General features: G+C 35.8%; 1 protein-coding gene across 5 annotated transcripts in view; it reads left to right on the plus strand.

The window, feature by feature from the left end:
* Cacna2d1 (calcium voltage-gated channel auxiliary subunit alpha2delta 1) overlaps window positions 1-25,131 on the plus strand; it is a 426,913-nt gene that overhangs the window by 362,231 nt on the left and 39,551 nt on the right. For 2 of the 5 annotated variants that reach the window (XM_021190608.2, XM_021190611.2), the window contains exons 13-21: window positions 3,832-3,910; window positions 4,878-4,927; window positions 6,691-6,780; window positions 9,136-9,213; window positions 10,737-10,811; window positions 11,635-11,709; window positions 16,847-16,918; window positions 18,783-18,854; window positions 24,451-24,512. In XM_021190608.2, the coding sequence (XP_021046267.1) occupies window positions 3,832-3,910; window positions 4,878-4,927; window positions 6,691-6,780; window positions 9,136-9,213; window positions 10,737-10,811; window positions 11,635-11,709; window positions 16,847-16,918; window positions 18,783-18,854; window positions 24,451-24,512 (653 nt within the window). Of the gene's footprint in view, window positions 1-3,831; window positions 3,911-4,877; window positions 4,928-6,690; window positions 6,781-9,135; window positions 9,214-10,736; window positions 10,812-11,634; window positions 11,710-15,025; window positions 15,074-16,846; window positions 16,919-18,782; window positions 18,855-24,450; window positions 24,513-25,131 lie in introns of those variants that run through there. The other 3 variants (XM_021190609.2, XM_021190612.2, XM_029534913.1) reach the window with 2 other exon arrangements.

A 25,131-nucleotide genomic window follows, 5' to 3' on the forward strand; every position in this document is an offset into this window, starting at 1 on the left:
ATAATACAGCCCAGTTTCGGCTTGTTTAATCTTACTATGTTTCTTACATTGATGCTCCTTTGCTTACTATCTATGTCTGAGTCAAGAATGATGCAAATTAATGAAAAATTCTTATGTTTTCTCTAAGTTCTTACTAAACTAGAAAGAATCTATGCAATGAAAAATAATGATATTAATTTAGCACACTAGAAAAGGCCCAGCTTACAAAACACATGATGCAAACCAGTGTCGTCTCGCTCCAATCTTCCCTCATTTTGCTAAACTGACGTATATGAAAAATAACAGCAAGCCTGGTGTTCATCCCCTCTGGAGAGCAGAAGGCACTCAACTCTGTACTCTTTCTTAATATAACAAATCTTTACACTTATATGAAAGCACTACAATAGATGCTAAGGTGTTACAAACTCAGAACTGTTATTGAAACCGGGATTTTTTTATTCTAAGTCATTTTCTCAGATCATTTTTGGGCTCCCACATAACAAATCTCTGTGAAGCCATTTATGACTCTCTAGGTCTGCAGTATGGCCCAATAAGGAAGATTTGGGTAATACTGGTTGAGGAATATTTAACTGATTTTTCTCAGTAGGTTTCACTTTGAAAATTCCCACTGTGCATCTGCTAAATGCATGGATTGACCATATGATTGTAAATGCTCTCCTAGCAGAAGGCAAAGAATGTACCCTGCCCAAAAGCTGACCTGACACAGTATAGGCACAGAAGAATGTAGTGAATTTGCCTGCGGGTTCAGATGAAGCCATTAGCTCCTGACTACATATTCAGAAGTTCAATTTGTTTTTTATATACCTGTATTTGTTTTTATATAGTTTATGCAATACACACTAGTAATAACTGGAATATATACAGGCCTTATTTGCCTTGAAGTTTACATTGTCACTTCATTTCTCAAGAATCATGAATTTTTAAGATGTGGAAACTATACATACACGCAGTGTGGCTGTAAGTATAGTCCCCCTGTTATTAGAAATATAATTCACTTGCACTGATTTAGCAGGTTATATATAGGAATATATGTGTGTACATACATACACACTTGCCTATATTTCACTATAGGAATATATGCATGTATTTAAAAAGAAGCCATGAATTTCAAGGAGAGTGGGGCTGGGGCATATGGGATGGTTTGGAGGGAGAAACAAGAAGGGGGAAATGTTGTAATTATTATCTCAAGAAAACCTAGAAAACCTAAGTGGGAGTACACTCAGTTTGGACTGCTCCAGATTTCAGAGATAGTTTATAGATGGCGCCACTGGGTGGCAGCAATGCAGTATAGGAAGCAAGGGGTGAAGCCTGAAATTCTGAACAGAACCAGTGCACACCAAGATCACCATTGTTACCATTGGGTGCTATAACGTGTCAAGTTTAGCATTCATAAAATCAGAATTCTCCTGACATAATTAGGGAAAATATATTTAAAAAGACAAATACTGCAACGATTTTGCACTGAACACTGTCTTATGAAAAATAGTTTGACCTCAGAATGCAATAACTTTTATATTAATGTTTCATTGTAATGTGAAGCAGGTGTCACAAACTAAGTTTTGAGTGACAAAAATTTTCTCACATAAGTATATAATTTTAAGAATTATAAGATGATTGTTTTGTTATACGGTTGGTATACATATATTGTGCATTATCTCCATCAAATTAAGGAAAATAAAATAAACATCGTGGGTATAATAGATTTTATAAATATAGTAATGATAAGCCAGCCTCATAAATTGTTCAGAAGTTGAATTTGTAATTCTTGACATTTTAGTTACCACTGAAAATATTCTGGAAAAAAATGGCACTATTGTACATTTCTGCAGCTGGAAAAACAATTGAAAAAGAAGTTGCAGAAACTTAATATTTATAATATGCGATGATGCATCTATTAATGCAGCTTCCATTCAAGTCAGCAAGCACCAGGCTAAACAAAGAAAGGTGAGGTAAAGAGGAGCTTAGACTGGTTTCAAATGACGAACTGGGATACAATGCCTCCTTCCACACCCTGCTCACATCCCTAAGTCCCTCGTTCTGATCCACGAGCCCTGCATGGAAGTCAGGTGAACTTGGCACTAGTAAAACAAATAAGGCAAAAAAATCACTTTGCTCTTCCTTTTTTTAAAAAAAAAATGGTTAAATGTTTATTTGCACTGCTTAAATGATAACATCAGTCAAAATAATCATGCAGTGTGGCTGTAAGTATAGTCCCCCTGTTATTAGAAATATAATTCACTTGCACTGAACAGTATCTTATGGAAAGTATTTTACTATAATTGTGTTGTGGTAACAAGAACTAGAGACAGCTGTGCTGTAATTGAATATGTGAGCCATGCCTTCTAACATTATGAAGGACATGTCTAAGTGCACATTCCTTAGGGTACATCATTTAAACTGCATTATTACTTAGGGTGGTCAGCCCTATAAAAATATTTCCCTTAGAATTAGATCAACTGACTAAGTAGCAACATTTTGAAATATATGGAGAGCCCCTAAATGACCCAGTTGAAAATGTGAAGAAACTGAAGTACGGTTTGTTTCTCTGAAGGGAGTAAGATCAGGCAAGAGGGAGAGGGCGCTTGTCTCTTCTAGGCCTTATCATTATCCATATAATTTTTAAGTGACTAAAATTCAGATGCAAGCCAGGAATCAATGTACAAGACTTGACACAGGACCTTGAAACTGAGGCGGCACTTAAAGACTTGAAACTGAGACAGGACCATGGCACATTTGAGACCAGACTAGATTATATAGTACAGTTCTGTCTCTAAATGAACAGAGTATAAACAGGTGTATCCACCATATGATATCTACACATTGCTAGCTGAAGCAAACCCGGATGACTGTGGCTCCGATAAAACGTCACATGTGAAACGGCAGCATCCAAAGCATGCGTTTTACAGCACAGAATGTTATAACATCTGTGGCCTAGACCAGTAGGAGAAAGAAAGATGTGTGAAAATAAGTATTTTGAGATTTGTGCTCAAGAACCTTGTGCCAAACAAAACAGAAAAGAAACTGTCTGTCAGAGCTGCGGAGATGGCTCCATTTTGGTCATGTCTCAAGATCAAACATGGCGATCTGAGTTCAGATATGAGTGCCTACTTAAAAAGCAGGGGATAGCGGGTACCTGCAGGTAACCGCTGGCTTGGGAGGAGGACGATGAGGATTTCTTGGGGAATGAGGGGAGGTGATGAACAGTCAGTCTAGTGAATCAGTGAACTTCAGGTTCAGGGAGAGACCCCCACTTCACTAAAGTGAAGGTGGAGAACTAAAGATACCAACTTCTGGCCACCACGTGGATGTGCACACAGGTACGTGGCACACCCTCTCACCATGCACACATAATGACCAGCCCACATAGTTATGAAAGAAGCAAAACAAATAGCCGCATGAGTCAGCCATCTTCTCCAGTAAGTAAGTGACAGGAAATCAGTCTCAGATATCGCAAACTTTGCATCACCACCTGCCTATGTGATAGAGAAATGTCTTGACTGTGATTGATAGGTGGGTGATATGGGGAAACAGTTGAGTTGCCCCAGCGGGAGGAGCTTATCACCAAGGAGATCTCCATCACTGTCCATACACTGAGCTTGGAGATTTGATGCGTGAGGGACAGCATGATGCTAAAACCACTGAGGCATTGGGAATCTGTGTTCAGGTGGATGTATAGTTTCCTTTTAGTGCCTCCTCAAGTCTTTCACAGCTTCAGTGTGCATCTTGTTTTATTCATTTCACTGCCTGATTGAGCTTTTAATTGTTTCTCCTTCAGCAATCTGTTTTCCTGTTCAGTTGGGTTTTACTCACCCTGTTTTTCAACTTTTTTAGGTCCGTGTGTTTACATTTTCCGTTGGTCAACATAATTATGACAGAGGACCTATTCAGTGGATGGCTTGTGAAAATAAAGGTAACAGATATGTTTCTCTTGAGCATATTTTCTTAGAAGATAAAATACTTTGAAAACTGTCATTATATCTTTACTCACATTTAAAATAGTGTAAAGTAGGAACTTTAAAAGGTATGTAATAAGAATGAGATTTGGAACTCGCTTTCCAAAGAAAAGAACATAGGACCGACTCTGAGATTAACACTGCATTAGAATACACTCCTAATACTGTGAACTGGTGAAAGGGGGAATGATACTTAACGACATATAGCAGATTTGTGCATATTGTTTCCTTTGACGGACTGAATTACTCTTTTTGGAAACCATCTTATACTTTTCTCAATATTCAAATTTTATGCAGTGAACTATTTTCTTTGTACTCAGAAAAAAAAGGAAGTATTTTGAAGAATAAACTGGTTATTTTACAACAGGAAAGAAAATCTGAATAAATTTTTTTGGTTTTTCGAGACAGGGTTTCTCTGTGTAGCCCTGGCTGTCCTGGAGCTCACTCTGTAGACCAGGCTGTCCTCGAACTCCGAAATCCACCTGCCTTTGCCTCCCAAGTGCTGGGATTAAAGGCGTGCGCCACCACTGCCCAGCTAATCTGAATACATTTTAAAACTTGTATTTTAGAAAATGTATGCATGTAATAATTATGTATCTATCCGTACCTTCAAAATACTTTGTCTAGTGAAAATACTTTAATAGCTGTAACTTCCTTGCTGCTCTGTAGAGGACAGTAGTTATCTTATACCACTTAGAAATATGGCAAATTTTATTATAAATTCTCTAAAGTTGTTGACAATATTCATTACTCAATATTATTCTGACTATAACAGTTATATTTACATTTTGATATAAATACTTTATATTATTTATTTATGTGCTTAAGTTACAATGAAAGTTATTGATTCCTCCTTTAAGAAAGAAAACTCTTTTGTGGGTCTGTATTATAAATGACATATTTATGAATATATATGCATTTTAGGTTACTATTATGAGATTCCCTCCATTGGTGCAATAAGAATCAATACTCAGGTATGGTTATTTAAAACTTTTATAATTTTTTCAAAGTTTAAGATTACTTTCCTGAAAATAAAAAGATATGTCTCTGGTTTAAATGAGTTCAATTTAAAGAAAATAAGTAAAGCTAGAAAAATGATTTGTGTTTTTACATTTGCATGCAAGGCTGGCCAATGTAATATTTATTGGTTTTAGAGCCTTAAATGTTTAAAACCCAGATAAATACATGTCTAAGATAGGTTGTTATTCTTGGGCTTTAAAAAGGTCATAGAAAACTAGATATGTACTCACTGATAAGTGGATATTAGCCCAGAAACTTAGAATACCCAAGATACGTNTTGCAAAACACAAGAAAACCAAGAAGGATGACCATTGTGTGGATACTTCATTCCTCCTTAGAATTAGGAACAAAATACTCATGAAAGGATATAGGTACAGAGACAAAATTTAGAGCTAAGATGAAAGGATGGACTATCCAGAGACTACCCCATCTGGGAATCCATCCCATCATCAGCCACCAAACCCAGATACTAATGCACATGCCAGCAAGATTCTGCTGAAGGGACCCTGATATTGCGGCCTCTTGTGAGGCTATGCCAGTGCCTGACAAACACAGAAGTGGATGCTCACAGCCAGCTATTGGATGGAACACAGGGTCCCCAATGGAGGAGCTAGAGAAAGTACCCAAGGAGCTGAAGGGGTCTGCAACCCTATAGGTGGAACAACAATATGAACTAACCAGTACCCCCTGAGCACGAGTCTCTAGCTGCATATGTAGCAGAAGATGGCCTATTCAGCCATCATTGGGAAGAGAGGTCCCCTGGTCTTGTAAACTTTATTTTTTTTTTTATTCAATTCTAAATTGCATGACTTTCTCAGCCATACAAATAATTAAAACAGTAATTATTCTGGGAGAGTGATGTAAGCCCAAGATAGGACGTGAGTTCTTCCCACAGATTGGGACAGGTCTATGTACATATTCACTTAAATAAACATACAGTAAGATGCCTTTCCAGCACCACTCACTTGTGGAGAGAGGGGGGAGCCTACTGGTGACATGGCATTTTGTAGAGTTCAGCCACTTCAATTTAAATATTTATCATTTTGAAATGTTCATAAATTCAGATTTAAAGATCAACCTTCACTTTGGAGCACCAGGAGAAGTGAACAGGATAGTTGTTAAAATTGAACTTATATAGTGTGTTCTCCACGGCAGTGCATGCGGAGCTCAGTGACTTCTGAGACAAAACAGGAGTGCATGGGACTCTGCTGTCTAGACTTGGCACGGACTTCACTTTTTTTTTTTTTTTTTTTTGGAAATGTTTAAATGCAGTTTTGAATTTCATCCAAACAATCTGTTATATGAAAGCAAGTATGTGGCTGCTTTATCATTTCAAATTTGTGCGATTTCACACATAAATCACAGAGCCTTAAATAGTTCAGATCAACATGGACAGCAACTCATAAGGAATATATTTCATTTATCATTGGCTGTACCTTTAGAAACAATGTTCTGATTGGTAATAGAAAAAAAATAAAACAAGAGAAGACACATTATTGACCCAATGTCAATAATTAGTTAAGATCAAAGAAATTAGTTAGATTAAAAATGTAGAATACCCCAAGTAAGATAAACATACTCTTAATAATTTGGCTCCATAATTATTTTCAATTTTCAACTTTTCTTTTGAAGGTTATTTTTAGACATAGTATATGTATTTTGTTTGTTGGTTGGTTGGTTTTGTTCCCTCTTTACAACCTTTCTTTTGTATAAATAGGAATATCTAGATGTTCTGGGAAGACCAATGGTTTTAGCCGGTGACAAAGCAAAGCAAGTGCAATGGACAAATGTGTATCTGGATGCCCTGGTAAGAGAATGGGATTCTCAGCCAACGCTGTTATGACCAGGGTACCTAACTGACTTGCCTTCGCTCTCTGTGACATTGTCCACTTTCTCATCACTGAATCGTTTCTAAACTTCCTTCCTTTGAGACTTTCTCAGCCATTTATAGAAAGTGTTTAGAAAGTGTTTAGAAAACTCTAGATTTGCATCAGTATAAAATCATACACGTAAAGTTTTAGGGTGTTCTTGAGTCACTAAAAATACCAGTTTTCCAATCTAAAATGTTGAACGTATGGGAATGTCTGTAACGTTTTGATTTTTTTTAATGTAAAATAATGCTGAACATTATATGAGTTCTTCAAAAACTCCATATTTTGACCATTTTGAAAAATATATATTTTAGAGTGGATGTTTGTTCTTAACTACAAGTACATTACATGAACTCAAAAGTATATTTAGGTAGCTCCACAGAAATTTGACAACATATTTAAATCAGCATGGACATAACCATATCTTCACGTAGATTCTCTGGCTCTGAGTTCAGATTCAGACATGCTTGTGGAGACATCTCACTATGGCCACAACCCTGCTGTGAGATACCCTATGCATGTTAGGTTGTCTGTAACAAAGTCACCATCTTACCACAGCATTCAATCATGGTTTAAGCAGTGATTTTCTACTGGGGGTTCTTTTTTCCTATCTATGTCACTTGAGCATTTTTGTCAAGCACAGAATGGTGCAGAGAGCTGCCAGTGTTTTATAACTGATGGGACCCCATTTCCCATATAGGAGAAAATTATCTAGCCTGAGTTGTCAATATGAGAGCAGCTGGGAAATCCTGTTTTATTTTTTTTCTTTATGACACTGTTCATTAAAACTTACAATACCTAAGATTGTTTTATATACCAAATCTGAATTTGAAGACTTTTTAGTCACTTATCAAAGTAATTATACTTGAGAGTCTAAATACAGAGCTGAAGGTAAATGCTGACTCAGTAATGACCTTTTCCCTACTTAGAGTCCAGTTCTATGCTCTTGCTCCTTCTTCAAGTGAAGTGATGAACCCAAAGGACGAAATACAACCCCTTAGAATGACTTATCACTTGGTACTTGCAAAAATAAACACATACAGGAAGTTAGAGAGAAAATAGGGACTATTAACAGCAGTCTGGCATGGTAAGAAAGATAAAGAGAAGCTTGCTTACCTCAAGCCACAGAAAATGACTGTCCAGTGTTCCTTCTTGACATTACTTATTTACTTAAGGTCATATGGTCATCTCTAGCCATGACCAAGATGTTTCAGTTGTTCAAATCCATCACAGACTAAACATGATAGGAGGAGTCCATAGTTGGGCTCGGCTGAATTTCCTATGACCAGAAGTTCATCAACCAGAGTGTCTGCATTGCTGGCAAGCTTCTCACTGATAACATGAACATCTGGAGGAAATGCTGATTCTAAAATGTTCTACTTTACAAGCTGAAACAAGATGTTAAAAAGGGGATGGGAGGAACATGTAAGTTAGATGGTCAGAGAACATTGTTTGTACTGGTTGAAAAGTACTGAAGAAATAAGACCAGCACAGGGTCGACGCTGCAGACCCAGGCTATAGGTGAGGAACAGAAGTAGGGCTGTCTTATGGTGAGATTGTTTTATTGGAATATGAAGTGACACTCTTCACATATTAAGGGAGAAAGGAAGAGTTGGAATATTCAAAATGAGGAGGCAGGGACCCCCAACATTTTTATCATTTTATTCTGTAGAAAGTGTGCACAGTGCTTGGAGCAAAGAAGATACTTTGTGTTCTAGTTGTTAAAATGAAATTCATTTGAGGATTATTTAAAAGTAATAGTTAAACATCACAGTACTCACCGAGAATTATCTGGAAATGTATTACCAATAGTATATTTCTTCTATGTGACATAACATTCCCCTAGACGTTTGTGATATAACATGATACCTTAGACATAGGGCATAAAAATTGTGAATGAAGCTATGGAAAATAGATTTCAGCAGAATAGCTTTCAATGCTATATGCAGGCACCTGATATTAAGTGAACTGTCATTGTAGAAGAAATGTAAAATTGCAATATCACAGTTACATTTATTTGTCTAAGTAGTTTTATTCTCAATACTTATTAGATGTTGCATAATTCAAAACTGTTTAATAGTACTTATTTCTTTTTTTAATAGTACTTATTTCTAAGAAAAGTTCATTGATTCTTTTGAAAAAAGTTAAGATATTCAGAAGTACTTTTAAGCTTTTTTGTGACTCTTATCGTGATAATTGTAGAGTGAAGTTTCCAGTTTCAAAGGCTAATGCAGTAGTACAAAGTGCAAAATGTTGCTTTCATTGGCCTTTCTTTCTCTGTCTATTTTTAGGAACTGGGACTTGTCATTACTGGAACTCTACCGGTCTTCAACGTCACTGGCCAATCTGAAAACAAGACAAACTTGAAGGTAAAAAGTTCATTGATAAAATTAATAATAATAACTGATAAACTATGACGTAGAAGCCCCATGTGGATAAGATATTTCTATAAGGAGATGCATGCATTGAATTTGTCTTGTAAGGCGAGAGGTCAGTGGTAGCAGCTGTCCATGTGATAACCACCTGGGAAAAGGGAAGTGAAGGTCAAATCCTGGTGACCTTAGGGTCAGGGTTCAGCTTCAGTTGGTCTAACTGTGACCTGATGGGAACAGAGACTCAGACTGCAAGTATTATAGGTGGATAGTAGTATCCTGAGCCCACTTTTTAAAATATGCTTCAGTTATTTTTGGACTTCACGGGTAAAAATACAAAACCCCAGACATGTTCTCTTTGAATCTGATGCAGAGAGATTATTGAATCCTTGTTTTTGAGCTCTCAAGTAAAAGCTTTTCTGTAATAACCTAAGGATCTAATAGGTTCCTTCTTTCCTTATTTTTTACAGTTCAATAAAAAAATTAGTCTAAAAAATACTCATTTTTTATAGCTCTGGTAATATTATCAGTTCAATAGGAGCTCTCTACTTGACAGTAGTCACTAATTATTGAATGTGATTCATACATATGTCTAATGTGTATTAAATACTTCTGAATTTAAGTAAAGTTACATAATTTTAAAAAATTATTTTTACTACTAATAGGTTATATATAATGCAGGCTATATTGGTGGATTAAAGAAATATTTATTTCTAGTTTGTGGTTCAGTGAAGTCTGTTGTACGAAAGCATTGTTTGTTTAGTTTTAAAAAAGATTTTCTTTCTTTCTTTCTTTCTTTCTTTCTTTCTTTCTTTCTTTCTTTCTTTCTTTCTTTCTTTCTTTCTTTCTTTCTTTTGTGTGTGTGGGTATACTGTTACTTTCCTCAGAAACACCAGAAGAGAGCATTGGATCTCATTACAATGGTTGTGAGCCACCAAGTGGTTACTGGGAATTGAACTTGAGACCTCTGGAATAGCAGTCATGTCCTTAACCACTGAGCCATCTCTCTAGCCCTGTTTGTTTAGTTTTAATAAGTTTCAGTTAACTGCTTCATTTTACTACTGAAGTTCTACAAAGCATTGGTTCTCACTTTAGGGACCATTGACATCTTAAATATTCATGAGGCCTAAATACTGAAATTTATAATGTCGTCAAAAATTTGTCCTTCCTTATCATGTTTTAAAATTTTAGTATGGTTTATCTGTGAGACTGTTTTTATTTATTGATTTTATTCAGCATAGGATTGATTAAAAGTAGCAGACCATTGTTATTTTCACTTTTTTTGTGTGATAAGGCTTTAATCATTAATGTTTTATATAAGTTAGTAATTGAGATGATGAAGTTGTGGGAAACAGTCAAATGAGAGTCCTTGTAAATTGATATCAGAAGTATCACGTGTGTGTGTGTGTGTGTGTGTGTGTGTGTGTGTGTGTGTGTGTGTGTATGACTGAAGACTGAATATACATTTCTGTAGAACACGTTCTGGTATAAAATGCACTAACTTTGCCATCCTCTTTTAGAACCAGTTGATTCTTGGTGTGATGGGCGTTGATGTGTCTCTGGAAGATATCAAGAGATTGACACCACGTTTTACAGTAAGCTACAAATTATTCTTTGACTAATGCTTCCTATTTCAAAAGTATGTGCCTATGCAGTTTGGCTACAAATCACTTGAGTACAAATGTATGTGGCAGTACCCAATTAATTACTCAAAATGATCCCCGTGGCAGCACGTTTCTCACTACCACCCCAGTGCTCTTGGTTCTTGAATGAAAGACACATACACACAGCCTTTTTATTTTTATATCCCTTAAACAGCTCAATGACTGTGACACTGCTAATCTACCCCCCTCTGATATTCACACGTTATTACTTACTAAATCTTCTATTCTATCTTTGCTGCCCTGGACCAGTTGGGGGCCCTCTTGGGGTCGCTCTTCCCTGGCTCCTACACGGCAGCTATGCTCTCTGTCCTGCACATTCTCAGGAATAGAATTTTTCCTCTCCTTTTCCAGGCGATCTTCTTCTTCCTTCTCCTTCAGTCCCTCCCCTGGGGATCCTAAAAGTCTCACCTCTGTCTGCCCTGCCCAGCCATTGGCTACCGACAACTTTATTTACCAATCAGAACCAGCTGGGTGCAGGGTCCCTCAGTGTCTTACCTGTGGACTTGGGAATTCTCTTGCAATCAATTTTGGGGACTGAAATTAACATACAACAAGGAGCCACAATTGCATGTAGCTAATCTCCCAAAAGAGTTCAAGAGCATTTTAAAACTGTAAAAAGCCCATGTTTTGTTTCTTCAATGTGCTACAAAACTTGTACTGAATATCTATTAAAACATTTAATGTGGATTTCTTATTGTGACCTAGGAATCTCTAAGCATTTTTGCTGGTTTTTTTTTTTTTTTTTTTTTTTCAGCTCTGTCCCAATGGCTACTATTTTGCAATTGATCCTAATGGCTATGTCTTATTGCATCCAAATCTTCAGCCAAAGGTATGTATATAATTTGTTCCTATTTACTAATGGTCGATATAATTACTCTCTAACGTTAATGGGATTGTAACTTGCAAATTCTGTTTGTAACATTAAAGACAAAAGAACAGTACCCTGTGCCTCTGTTAAGAGGATTATAAGGTTACTGATGACAACATATGAAAATCTGACAGCATTCTTCATTTTCTCTTACCAACTTAGCTTACCTACTTCTCTCAGGACAGCCATCATCATGTTTGAACCTCATTTTCATGCATCTCACTTGCTACTTTAAGGCTCTAAGAGGCCAATGCTCCAGAGAGCATCTGACACATAAGAAGGACCAGAATAGTAGTGGATAGTCAAAGTTACCTTAATTCTTTCACCAGCAATCCATCAATATATTTGAAAGAAAAAAGTTCTCTCTCTTGTGTGCATAATTATTTAATAAGGTGAAATAATAACAATGCAAGTGTTACAAAGTCAATGTTATGATTTGTTCCTGTTACTATATTATTACAAAATATCTCAGTATAGTTTTGTACTTTGTAGATAGCTCTACAGGTTTGCTTCAGAACATTAGTAAATAAATGAGTCACAAATATTTTGTGTATTTTTTTCTATGGAACTGTCATTTAAAAAAAAAAAAATCACTCCATGACCACATTTCAACAACTAGTGAATTATCTATTCTGATTTTTCTACATGGGTTTATATTTCTCATTAAAATAACCAGAGTAGGTTTTTAGATATGATATCTCCTAAATAAATAATTGTATAGAAAATCGTGTGTAATTGATATCCAAGAAATCAATAATCAAATAAATCTAGCATTATGGTTAAATTCTTTATTAGCATAATTTCATTTACTTAATTCTTTCAGATAACAAAAGGTCAAATTTCAAATGTGCAAGATTTTTTAATCTCCTGATGTGTTTGTTAGTCCGTTCAGATGGCTTTGGCAAATTTCTTTAAAAAGTGTAAACTGGTAGCTTCTAAACAATAAAACTTATTTTACAGCTTGTGCTGGTGCCAGGCGGGCAGTTCAGAAGTGTAGGACTAAGGCACAGGTGGGCTCGGTGTATGATCGTTCTCAACAGACAATCTTTTCCTCTAATATCACATGATAGGAGGAACCAAGAAAGGACTCTCGGGCTTCTTAATATAAGCACTAATCCCTTTGTAAGCTGTTGCCTCCCTAGGCCCAAGGAGGCCCAACCTTCTTCTACAACCCCATCACCAAGGCAGGCTTGCTACAAAAGAAACCAAAAACAACAACAACAACAAAAACAACAAAAACTTTGCAGGGGCTTTTCCAATGTTATATCTTGTTTTATTTGTATAATGCACTTTTCGACAATATTTACTTTGTAATCTTTTCTGTTTCGGCCAAGAACATTTATCTAGGACAAACTATCCCTTCTATGCTCCAATTTTTAAATTCTTAAGGAAAATCCAGGAAAAAAAAAAAAAAACATGTTCTTTAAAAAATTATTTTTACTACCATTAATAGCTTTGGGTTTTGTTAGTGTCTTGTTTTGCTTTGTTGTCATGGACTCTATGGTACAAATATTTTGAGTTGTGACTGCATCCTTTGTTCTGTTTCTTGTCAAGGAAGTAGCTGACTAGAGTTGACCGGAGAATAGAATTCTCATGTTAATATGTAGGATAATGAACTCCATTTTTCTGTTGCTTCAGCCTATTGGTGTAGGTATACCGACAATTAATTTAAGGAAAAGGAGACCCAACGTTCAGGTAACGGTGACTGAAGGTAGACAGCAGTGCTTTCAAATTTGCTAAATCAGAGTTGGGCCCAAGCTTCCGTTCTCAAAGCTTACCAATCAAGGTGCCTTTCCTGACAAGAAGCTTCCAGAGCATGAGGCAGAAGTGAGCTTCCCTTTCAAGTGAGCTGGAGCAAAGCGTGTTAATTATGGTAAAGGGTTGCACTGGCTGAGAGATGGCTAAGGAAGTTTATCTAATAATGTTAATCAGAGTAATCAGAGTGAAATGGCTCCTGAGGAAATTTGTTATTAAATTTGGTGAAATTAATATCAGATCCATGTTTTCCTAACAGTTTGCCTGTAAAATTAATTTCTAAGTGCAAATGAAGTCTTGATTCTTATGTTGTGATTCCCATGAATGAGAACTTTCAGCGAAATTGTCTTTGTTTTGCTTTTAATTTCTAAAAATTGAATTTTGGGTGCTGGAGAGATGTCACAAAGGCTGAGCACTGGTTGCTCTTCCCAGTGACTTGAGTGTGGTTCCCAGGACCCACTTGGTGGCTCACAGGCATCAGTAATTCCTATTCCAGTGGACCCAACGCCTTTTCTTGTTTCTTTGGGCAGTGCACACACACAGTGCTCAGAAACACATGCAGGCAAAGCACATACACACATAAAGTAAAATTAAGTGTATCCTATAATAATAATAATAATAATAATAATAATAATAATAATAATAATAATGATGATGATGATGATGATGATGTTTTGTTTGGGATTAGAAGTTCAAGAATCTTTCTTCACCTAATTGAAGATGTTCAAATTGAGAATCTAAAGTGGTAATTTTTGGCTTTTTGGAAAAATATTTTAAGACTCCTTTTCTATGTTGGTTACTTATGTATGTATGCACAGGATATTCAGCACAGGAGGGTATTTGTATAGCTTATTCATAGAGATACAAAATGCTAGAGAAAATCTAGCCTCATTGTAGGTCTTGGGCGGTAAGCCTATCACTTCCTTTAACACCTGTGGTAGACGTTTACTGAAGAGGCGACATTGCATTAAGTGATCTTTAAGTATGGATTGGTGGGACTGAGTTATAATCTGGTTCTATTGGTTAGCAATGTTTTATCTTTGAACAATACATAATACCCTGTTGGACACCAGTGATTTCATCTGAAAATCAGGGAGGTGAACTGACTCTCATTCTGCACCCCACCTGGGAAATTAAATACTCACAGGGAAATATCCTGCCCTGGAAAGTTCTCATTGAAAATAGGCTTCAATGAGTTTTCAAGCTTCCCATCTGTTAAAAGTATGACTGTGGGCTGGTGGAAGCTTTGGTTCTCTCCCACAGCTAGAATCCCATGGTCCTCTGAGTCTTGTGTCACTGCATATGGTTCCTGAAGCAGTTGCCGTGACGCACATGCCTTCCTCACCTAGGAAACAATTTTGTTCTTCTGCTTGTGTCTTCCTTTTTGAATATCTTATAGTTTTTGCTGTTATGCGCATTTTGGTGAATTTTATTTTTACCACAACTATAAATATTGCATGTAAATATTATTAAATATTTAAAACCAACCAACTTAAATAATGATTTTTCTTTTTATTTTAAGCAAATTCTAAATGGCAAACTAGCAACCACATGAGACTTCTTAATCAGGGAAGTATTTTTCAACTCTTAGGTATTATATTACTACTGACTCATAATTGTTGCAAATTTAAAATTTGTTATCATCAGTGTTGTCCTTGGTAATTATGTTAGTTGAAACTCATGCTGAAGAGAAGTACTAGATATTTAATCTTCTTATGGTAGTCTTTCAGAGTCCATCACACTAAATTGATTTCTTCAGGCCCTTGCTGGTGTTTTCTCATGAGAAATCTTTTTTAATTTTCTAGTTTGTATAATTTTAATGAATGTTTCTAAAACAATGCTCTGCCAGTTTGCCATTTACAAATACAAGTGATGCATTGACAATTTTCTTTTATGATTTCCTTTTCTTCTCTGTCTTTATATGTTGGATTGGGACATGATCTGCATATTGTCAATTGCTCCTGATAATGGCTCCTCCCTGCATGCTGTTTGGGGCTGGTCATTCTATGCATTGTCCATTGCATGTAAGAGAAATATTCCTATTTCTGTTTTTATTTATCATTTGATTGTGTTGATTTTGTTTTGCATTGTTTTCATCTTAATTTTAATATTTATATGCTAGTGTTTGGGAACATTTGTTGTGTCTTTTTATTAGGGAAGTTGCACGTTTCGTGGGCGTACAAGTTCTCAATATTGACTTCTGTCTCCATCTTGCATCGACATTTCAGATGAATATTTTCTCCTAGAGCAAAAGCTGTCCACCCAAACAATGGTGTATTTTCTTTCAACATTATAGAACCTGATTATATAAGTTCCTAAGCAGTGAATATTTCAAGCATTTGTTGTTAGGTACAGGATCTGTGGGATAGAGTGCTTGCTGAGCTAACATGAGTTCCTGGACTTAATCCCCAGCTCCATCACAAAAGACACAGGAGGAGTATTTTTTTAAATGGTTATTTGAGAATCCTTATTCATCAAACACCATGAAGACTTAAAATTCTGATTTTTTAAAAAATAGGAATATTCCCTGAAATAAGTCATTTGCATGATTACAAAATGCATTTATCCCATGTGTACAATATACCATGTCATTCTTCATTTAGGTGAGATATGCAAGTTGGACAGATAGTATTGTCTGCTGCTATTACGTTATGAGGCATGTCACTTTTACATGGTGTTTAAAACAGTGCCAATACAGATGTCTTTTGCAAGCTCATGGTAAAATTTCTATCACGCTTGCAAGTAAGCATACATAGGTTGCATTGATCACTGGTGTCTAATTATGGCCAGCTTTGGATGATACATTTTAATAAGTATTTATATATATACCTTTTAAAGTTTTCAATTATTTTGAAATCTTTTATTTAAGTAGAATCTTCTAATCTACTAAATGTTGGATCTCTAATATGACATGCTATATGATGTAGCAAGAATTCTAAAGAAGTGAGTACATTCTGCCTATCCAATAATCTAATGGCCTCCTTTAATGTTTGAGAAATTAAAATCACACCATATGAGGTAAATTTAGCAAGCAAACAGTATCCCCCGAGATAAAAATAAATAAACTATCAGGTTCCACATTGAGCTTTCTTACATAACACAAGGAAAGGCAGTGGGTGTTGAAGTGGGCAATGGTGTTTTGTGAACCCATGGGGTCCATTTCTAGTCACTTGCTGCCTTCAGTTGATAATTGATTGACAGCTGTCCATTGCACTTAAAGCTCAATGCCTAGCTCCCAAGGAAGGTAAGTAAGTTTTATAGTTGTTTCCTGTTGAGTGTGCTTCACAAACTACTCTGTACACAGCCTCGTTTTCTAACTCCTTAACTGTTGTGCTCTGTGTAGAACCCCAAATCTCAGGAGCCAGTCACACTGGATTTTCTCGATGCTGAGTTAGAGAATGAAATTAAAGTAGAGGTGAGTGTATGCAGGAGGGCCTAAGCCAGAGAGACACGTGACCTGAGCCTGCATTCCCCATCCCATGATCATTTTTGAGCAATGGTTTACATCAATCTATCTCTGTTCGCTCACACTGATATGTTATTGTCATTGAAATTGTGTGTGTCCTGGACTGCCTTCTTCCAATAACTTATATGGACAAAGATAAGATCAAGTTAGCTGTGGCCTTAGTTGTTTTTCATTGTCTTGTTTATTCCAAAGGGAGAGTTAGTTTAAGTGGACAAAACAATGATGGTGTTTATGAAATTCATAGAGACCAACATGCTATGTTGTTGCAGGAGAAGTTGGAAGACTTCCAGCCACCCCACTACATGAAGGGCATGTGAGGAAAGCAGTCCTAGTGTTTTTCTGAAGGCACTGAACCTGTTGCTGTTGTATTTCACCAAGTTACATGCCACTTCCTCTGCAGGGTGTTTGATAATAGTAAAGATAGTTATGTAATAGAAAAGCAGAAATTATTAAGTTCATAGTTACACTGGAGTGGGCGCAGGGCATGCTGGCACATCTCAGGGAGCTTCCTTAAAGCGAAGGAAATGAGGATGGGATTGAGGTCTGGAGTTATAGTCCCTTTGGGTCACCATAATGACCACACTCAGTCTCTCAGAGTCTGCTTCCCCATAACACAGTGACAGAGAGAAATGACACCTGAACAGCCTAGGGAAGGAGCATGCGCATAGTAAAGTTTGCTATTTTTAAAGTCAACCTCTTAATTTTCACCATCAAACTGAAAGTATTTTAAACGAATTAGATCCATTCTATATTTTGCAGATTTGTTTTGTCATGCCAAGTTTTCCCACTCACTTATACTTATTAAAGCCCAAATGTAATGTCCTTGAAATATTTAAAATAAAAAAAAAGGAAATTCTTAGTTTCCAGTAGACTGGAGTGGCTTCCTATGAGTCTGACCTGGATTCCTAAGAATCTGACCTTTTAGGGAGTTGGAAAGTTGTAGAAAAAGAGGACACTATGTGATATGAAATCCTACTAGGACTTTATGACTATCTATTATTATATAATTCTTCAGAACTCTTACAGATGACATATAAAAAGTAAATTATAAGGGGCAAGCCACCAGGCCCGGCTTTTTTTTTTTTTTTTTGGTTTTTTGAGAAAGGGTTTCTCTGTGTAGCCCTGCACTCAGGAGGCAGAGGCAGGCGGATTTCTGAGTTCAAGGCCAGCCTGGTTAACAAAGTGAGTTCCAGGACAGCCAGGGCTATACAGAGAAACCCTGTCTAGAAAAACCAAAAAGAAAAGGGGGGGCAAGCCAAATGCAGGGGTGCTGTAACCCTGAGCACAGAGCCATAAGAAGCCTGCAAGGTTGAAATCAGCCTGGGCTTTGAAGTGAGTCTCAGGGCTGCAAGGACGACTTGGTGTGTAGAACTAAGAAACGACAATACCAAAATATAAAGGACAATTCTGAATCCTTTGTCACCAGAATTTGTTATTTAGGTGAGGAAGAATTTGAATTATTTCATATTACATGTTAATTCTGTGAATAAACATTTTATTTCTCAGTATCTTCATCTCAATGATATCTCCTATGCTACAAGGCAATTATGACTCCTATACTGTTATGGTTTAAAGCTTGCAGAGTGATGGACAAAAAATCCACTAAGTATATTTTTCTTATTGTACAACAATATAAAATGGTTACAATGGGACAACTTAAAAATTCCAAATAATCTCATCTAGTAGTGCAACTGTTCTACCATTTTTATTAAATTTCACTGAAATAAGGAGAAATCTTGATAATGAACAGTTTTATAATATCAGTAGGTTGGTTTGTTTCCTGGAATAAAGTAATTGATCCATTTTCCCTTAGATTCGAAATAAAATGATAGATGGAGAAAGTGGAGAAAAAACGTTCAGAACTCTGGTCAAGTCTCAAGATGAGGTAAGAATTCATTAAGGCTTGTTCTTTAATGGAAGTATCCATTAAGAATACTGATATTGGTAATTTGACATTCCTTTCAGAAATTATTTTTAAAACAAGGATCCCTCCAGTGAACAGATTTTTTCCTACATTAAAAAACTATTTTCATAAAAAAAAAAAAAAACAAAACAAAACCTTATATTCTTACATGAGAGAGAAGGCTGAGCAATTTAAAAACACTTGTTTCTCAGTTGTGAAATCTGGCCACCTTTGTTGCCAGGCTCTGGAATGCCTGTAACTCTGAGTCCAAGAGCTCTGTTGCCCTCTTCCAACTCTGCAGGCACCTGTACACACAAGTACATATATGCTCACACAGAGGCATATGCACACATACACACATACATACTCACACTCACAATGAGACACATGCATACACATACACACTCACACATACATAAATACACGTAAAATAACCTTTGAACACTATATTCTTAAAACTATGTTTAGTGTAAAATATGCTTTATGGTTATAAGAATATCTCTTTAGGCCAGGGTTGTAGTAATATTTAACTTAAGTAATATTACGAGATACATTGTACTATTTGTGCGCAGAGATGTTCTAGAGATTGTATGTGTGCTTTATCTTGTTTTACTATCTACACCATCTCTATGCTTTATAATTTTCCTACACTTAAGTCTGAAAATAAGTCATTTGATAACAGCTATCCTCGTTCACCAGTATATATCCTAAATTGATATTGATTCATGTCTGAATGTAGGAGATTTTTGGATGTGTGGATACTTTCTATCCAATATCAGACATTTGAGGAATAAAAACAGACATTCACATATTTGAATGTTCAGAAATAAATAAAATTAAGATGTTTTGTCTCTGTAAGTTTTATTGCAACTTTTACATATAACTTGTATTTTTTACTCAGAATCCTGTATGTTTTAGGAATACCTTTTCTTTCCAATTTCTTGGCAATTCTTTTCCGAAAAGGAACACACTATCTAAATATTTTCAATTGCGCAAAACATTTCTTATTTTGATATAATTATGAGGGCCTATTAGCAGAACAGAGAAGGAGGTATTAAGATTGCTTCTACTTCAGCCATGGTCTTTACCCTTTGCTTCCTGAAGCAGGGATGTAAAGTATTTAACAGTTCTGCCAGCTCCCCCAAGTTGTTCCAAGCACTCTGACCTTCACATTCTTCATGCAGCTTAGAGCTCATTTTCACAGGGCTAATTCCCCACTTCCGATGTATTGTCAATTCAGTCTTTGAGCAGTATTCACCTATAAACCATATGTGTCTGTCTTAGAAATTTTAGGTTTTCTTTTAAATGTGCTGTGGTAGACAGATACGTGTGCTAGTCATTGGTTATAATATTGCTCCTCTTGAAAACCTGTTATTTACTCTAAATCAATGTAACTTTTTGATGTTAAATGTCAGGTTTATAGAAATATCAAAACAATTGTAACATATACATTAGGATGATTTTACATTATTTAATTATTTTATTCATAATAGATTTTTTTCTCACGTAATATATCCTGACTGTAGATGTCCTTCCCTCTTCTCTTCCCAGTTCCTTCCCCTTCCTATCCAGATCTTTGTCTCTCATTGGAAAATAAACAGGTTTCCAAGGAAATATAATATAATATCCTATCATATAATATCATATCATATAATGTGATAAAACAAAACTAAAATATTAGATTATGACAAAACAAATAAACAGAAGGAAAAGAGACCAAGAAAAGTTAAACTCAGGAATCCAATCAAAACACTGAACTGAAAGCCAAAATATATACCCCACCTTAAAAAAATATATGTCTATATATTTACATAATATAATATTTTAATTATTATACTATATATTATATAGAATATATATTATATGTAATGCATTGGATACTATAGAATTTATAATATGCAATTATATATTATATACTATATAATAAATACATTTATATGTAATGTATATTATATGTATTTTTACATATTATATATTTTAATACTATATTGCATATTTAATATAATTATAATATATAATATAGTAATTTATACAATATTATGTAATATATTGAATGTTATATATAATAAAAATTAAAAATAAGATAATTTTTAGAAACAGCTTTGAAAATACATTATGAGACATGGTACCTCCCAAGATTCCATTTTATTTAGTTTTCTTTTGGGCAGCTACGGCTGGGCGTGCAGCCTACCATTAAGAGTATTTTATTTCCTCCGTGAGGATCCCTAAGAGAAAACTAAATTTTCATTTGCAAGTGATTATCAGCTAGAAATAGCTTCTGGTTTAGAGATAGGGGCACCTGTCCATTTCTTTCAGCTTTACCACCACATCTGGTGCAGTCCTGTGCAGGGCCTGTGCATGCTGTGCTGCAGCCTCACACGGTTACTCTGTCGATTTAGATAGAGGGCCTATGTCCATACTGCCCGTCATGACGTTTAGGGCTTAGTGGTTCTGAGTCTCTCACTCTGCATATTGTCTGGCTATGGGTCTCTGTATTTATTGCCATACAGAGGAAGTTTCTCTGATGATGGCTGAATGAAGCACGGATCTATGAGTAGAACAGTGTTATTAAAAGTATATTGCTCCATCCTTTTAGTAGAACAGTAGCAGTTGCTGTTATCCTAGACCTCTGAGCTATCTAGCCTCAGGTTTTGGGTACCAAAGCATGTTGGGAAGGGTTCTACTTTATGGAGTGCATGAGCCTTCCATCAAATCAGATATCGGTTGGTTACTCACAAGCTTTGTGCCCCCATCGCACAAAACATGTCTTCGAGGCTGGACACTATTGCAGATCAATGGTTTATGGCTGGGTTGGTGTTTATGCTTTTGCTTTGGTAGCTAGCAGAGTACCTTTGTGTACCAAAGTCACTAGCAAGTAGAGGTGAAGTCTCTATAGAGGTACCAGCTCTATGTCTCCAGGTTCAATGAGTTATGTAGGTGTTCTATTCAGCACTGGGGACTTGCTGTCAGTTTGTAGAAAGCAACAGCCAGAGTTGTTTGGGGTTCCCATGGACCTCTTTGGCTAACAACTCAATTAGGTGTAATTCACTCACAGTCCTGGACAAGATCTGTCCAGTAGGGTTCTGTCTTTCCCATTATTTGGCAATACCATTTCCACAACCACCATATATATATAAATTTTAGGAAGTTTTACTATGTCGGGTTTCCATACTACTCTCCAAATGGCCCTGAATGTTAAATGTCTCATATACCAACCATTGTTCCCCCACTTCCTTCTCCCTCTCCACTCGATCCTTGAGCTCCACCTCCCTGCAACCACCTATCTGTATTCTACTTTCCTTTCCTAGGGAATTCTACGTGTGCCTGCTAGCCCCATACTCTACAGCTAACCCCAGCGGTTGTATGGCTTGTAGCCTGGATTATCTCTGATTTAGCTGCAAATATCCATACTATACCTGTCATTCTGAGTCGGGGTTACTCACTCGTGATGTTTTTTTTCTAGTTCCATCCACTTACCTGAAAATTTCATGATTTTATTGTTTAATGGCTGAGTAATATTCCACTGTGTAAATGTATCATATTTTCTTTATTCATCTGTTAAGGGATATGTTTTTGTTCCTAATTTCTGGCTATTATAAATAGAGCAGCAATAAACATGGTTGAATAAATGTCTTTATGATAGCATGAAGTGTTCTTTAGATATATTCCCCAGAGTAGTACAGCTGCATCTTACGGTAGATCGATTCACATCTTTCCACACTGATATCCATTGTAGCTATATAAGTTTGCAGATGTACTAAAATAAAAAACATAGGCACCTCATGAATCTAAAAAATTTCTACCATCATTTGCATAAAGTAGCATCTTACAGAATGGAAAAAGAATATTACCAACTATACATTTTTTTTTTTTTGGTTGGTTGGTTTTTGTTTGTTTGTTTGGTTGGTTTTTTTTTTTTTTTTTTTTTTTTTTTTTTTTTTTTTGAGACAGGGTTTCTCTGTATAGCTCTGGCTGTCCTGGAACTAACTCACTCTGTAGACCAGGCTGGCCTCGAACTCAGAAATCTGCCTGCCTCTGCCTCCTGAGTGCTGGCATTAAAAGCGTGCACCACCATACCTGGCTCGAACGATACATTGGATAGAGAGCTAATTTCAAAAATATATAAAGAACTCAAAAAAAAATTAGACATCAAGAAAATAAGTAACCCAATTAAAGAATGGTACATATCTAAACAGAAAATTATCTTTAAAATGAACTCAAATGTCTGAGAAACACTTAAAGGAATATTCAAACATCCTTGGTCATCAAGGAAATACAAATGAGAACTATTTTGTGACGTCAGCTTACTCCCGCCATAATAGTAAGTCCAAGAACACAAAGGAGAGCTCATCCTGGAGAGGATAAGGTGTACGAGGGACACTCCTCCACTGCTGGTGGGACATTCTTATGATTCTAAAATTATATCGCTGAACAAATGAGATCTGCGTTTACCTTATAAAATCTGGCAGGAATATTTAAGTTCTCCTAATAACTTTTAAATTACAATGATTTTAGTCCAGTTTTACTCAAAGTTTGAGAACTCCTGAGACAATAGTCAGATAATGGTGAAGTCCAGTATTTCTTGTAAGAAGTCCTATAACTATTCTTTGAAACATTTTTTCACCCTCATGAGACAGGAAAGTTGAATGTTAACACATATCAGCATTGGATGGCAGGTCATTTTGTTTCCATGCATGTATCCCATTTCCTTTTACAGGGAATAGTGACACCTTTTCACAACACCTGCCATAGGTTGATCTGTAGAGAGTTTAGAATTTCTAGTCATCTCTATCAGTAATGAAGTTATTCTTTAGTAAGGTAAATGTTCAGAGAAAGTCAGAAATTAAAAGCTACATGTGTGCAACTAATATACCTACTAGAAAAAAGGATGTGTGTTTACTATTGTTCTATGACATAGGAGGTATTGTAGATCCATGAACTACTTATTTAATCATGCACTTTGCCTAGGGAATATAGGTGATTTTTATCACCTGCAATGATGGAGTAATTATCTATTTATAACAACATGATAGTTCCATTCAAAGGCTTTGTGAGATAGTAATTGTACTTTTAGATGTAGAAAGGCTTTCTTTCCTCCTCTTTTTTTTATTTTTTTTTTTTTTTTTTTGGTGTTTCAAGACAGGGTTTCTCTGTGTAGCCCTAGTTTCCTGGAACTCACTCTGTAGACCAGGATAGCCTCAAACTCAGAAATCCGCCTTCCTCGGCCTCCCAAGTGCTAGGATTAAAGTGCTAGGATTAAAAGCATGCGCCACCACTGTCTGGCACTCTGCCATCATTCTTAAACATGCTCTACTATGGTCGATATTTGAGCCTTGTCTAATATTTTATATTTCTGTTTCATCATTAAATTTGCTTATAAGTCTGTAACCTGTATCATTTGAGTACTTAATTTTTTTCAAACTTTTACTTAACAAGCATGAACATTTTAAAAATGTATAATAGAATATATTTTTCATTTGTTAAAAAAGATGTTGAGTAACCACAGAATGTATGTTTACTTTTTCTATAAATTCATATAGAAAAGGGTTATAATGATTATATTTAACATTCTTTCTAGAGATACATTGACAAAGGAAATCGAACATACACATGGACACCTGTCAATGGCACAGATTACAGGTATTTACCTACATTTGAAAATAACTTTTATAAAGGATTATTCAATTCAATGTACTTTTTCTAATACTTGGTAGCTAGTTTTCAATAAGGAAGTATGAATTCTTAATTTAGCTATGTTCAGTAGATTTTTCAATGGAAAAATCACTCCCTGCAACAGAGAAATGAATTACAGTGTCTGGTTTTTAGGATGCAATTCGAAAGGTGGAACATAGCTAGCAGTATAATATTTAGAAATGATAAGTTTACTTAATGATAATCATAATCAAAATTGATGTAATCCCCATAATAATTTATACTTATAACATCCATTGACTTGCTCTTTTATTTCAATTTAGCTTAATAGTTGTCATTAATGTTGTGGCTTAGCTTAAAAGTAATAGTGTGCTTTTGTTCATCATAGTATGTTTTATAAAATATTAGCCCTGCTGAATAATTGAATAATTTCTGGATCCCACCCATTTTCTCACCTGTACAAGATAGACAGTCCAATACTAAATAATCTGGTAGATGATTCACTGTTTACTTCAAACTCAGTAACTTTCGAGGCTACCTCTCTCTTTGGGTTTTTCATGACAGGGATTCTCTGTAACCCTTGACTGACCTGGAACTCACTTTGTAG

The sequence above is a fragment of the Mus pahari genome, chromosome 2, assembly GCF_900095145.1.
Source record: "Mus pahari chromosome 2, PAHARI_EIJ_v1.1, whole genome shotgun sequence".
Lineage (NCBI taxonomy): Eukaryota > Metazoa > Chordata > Mammalia > Rodentia > Muridae > Mus > Mus pahari.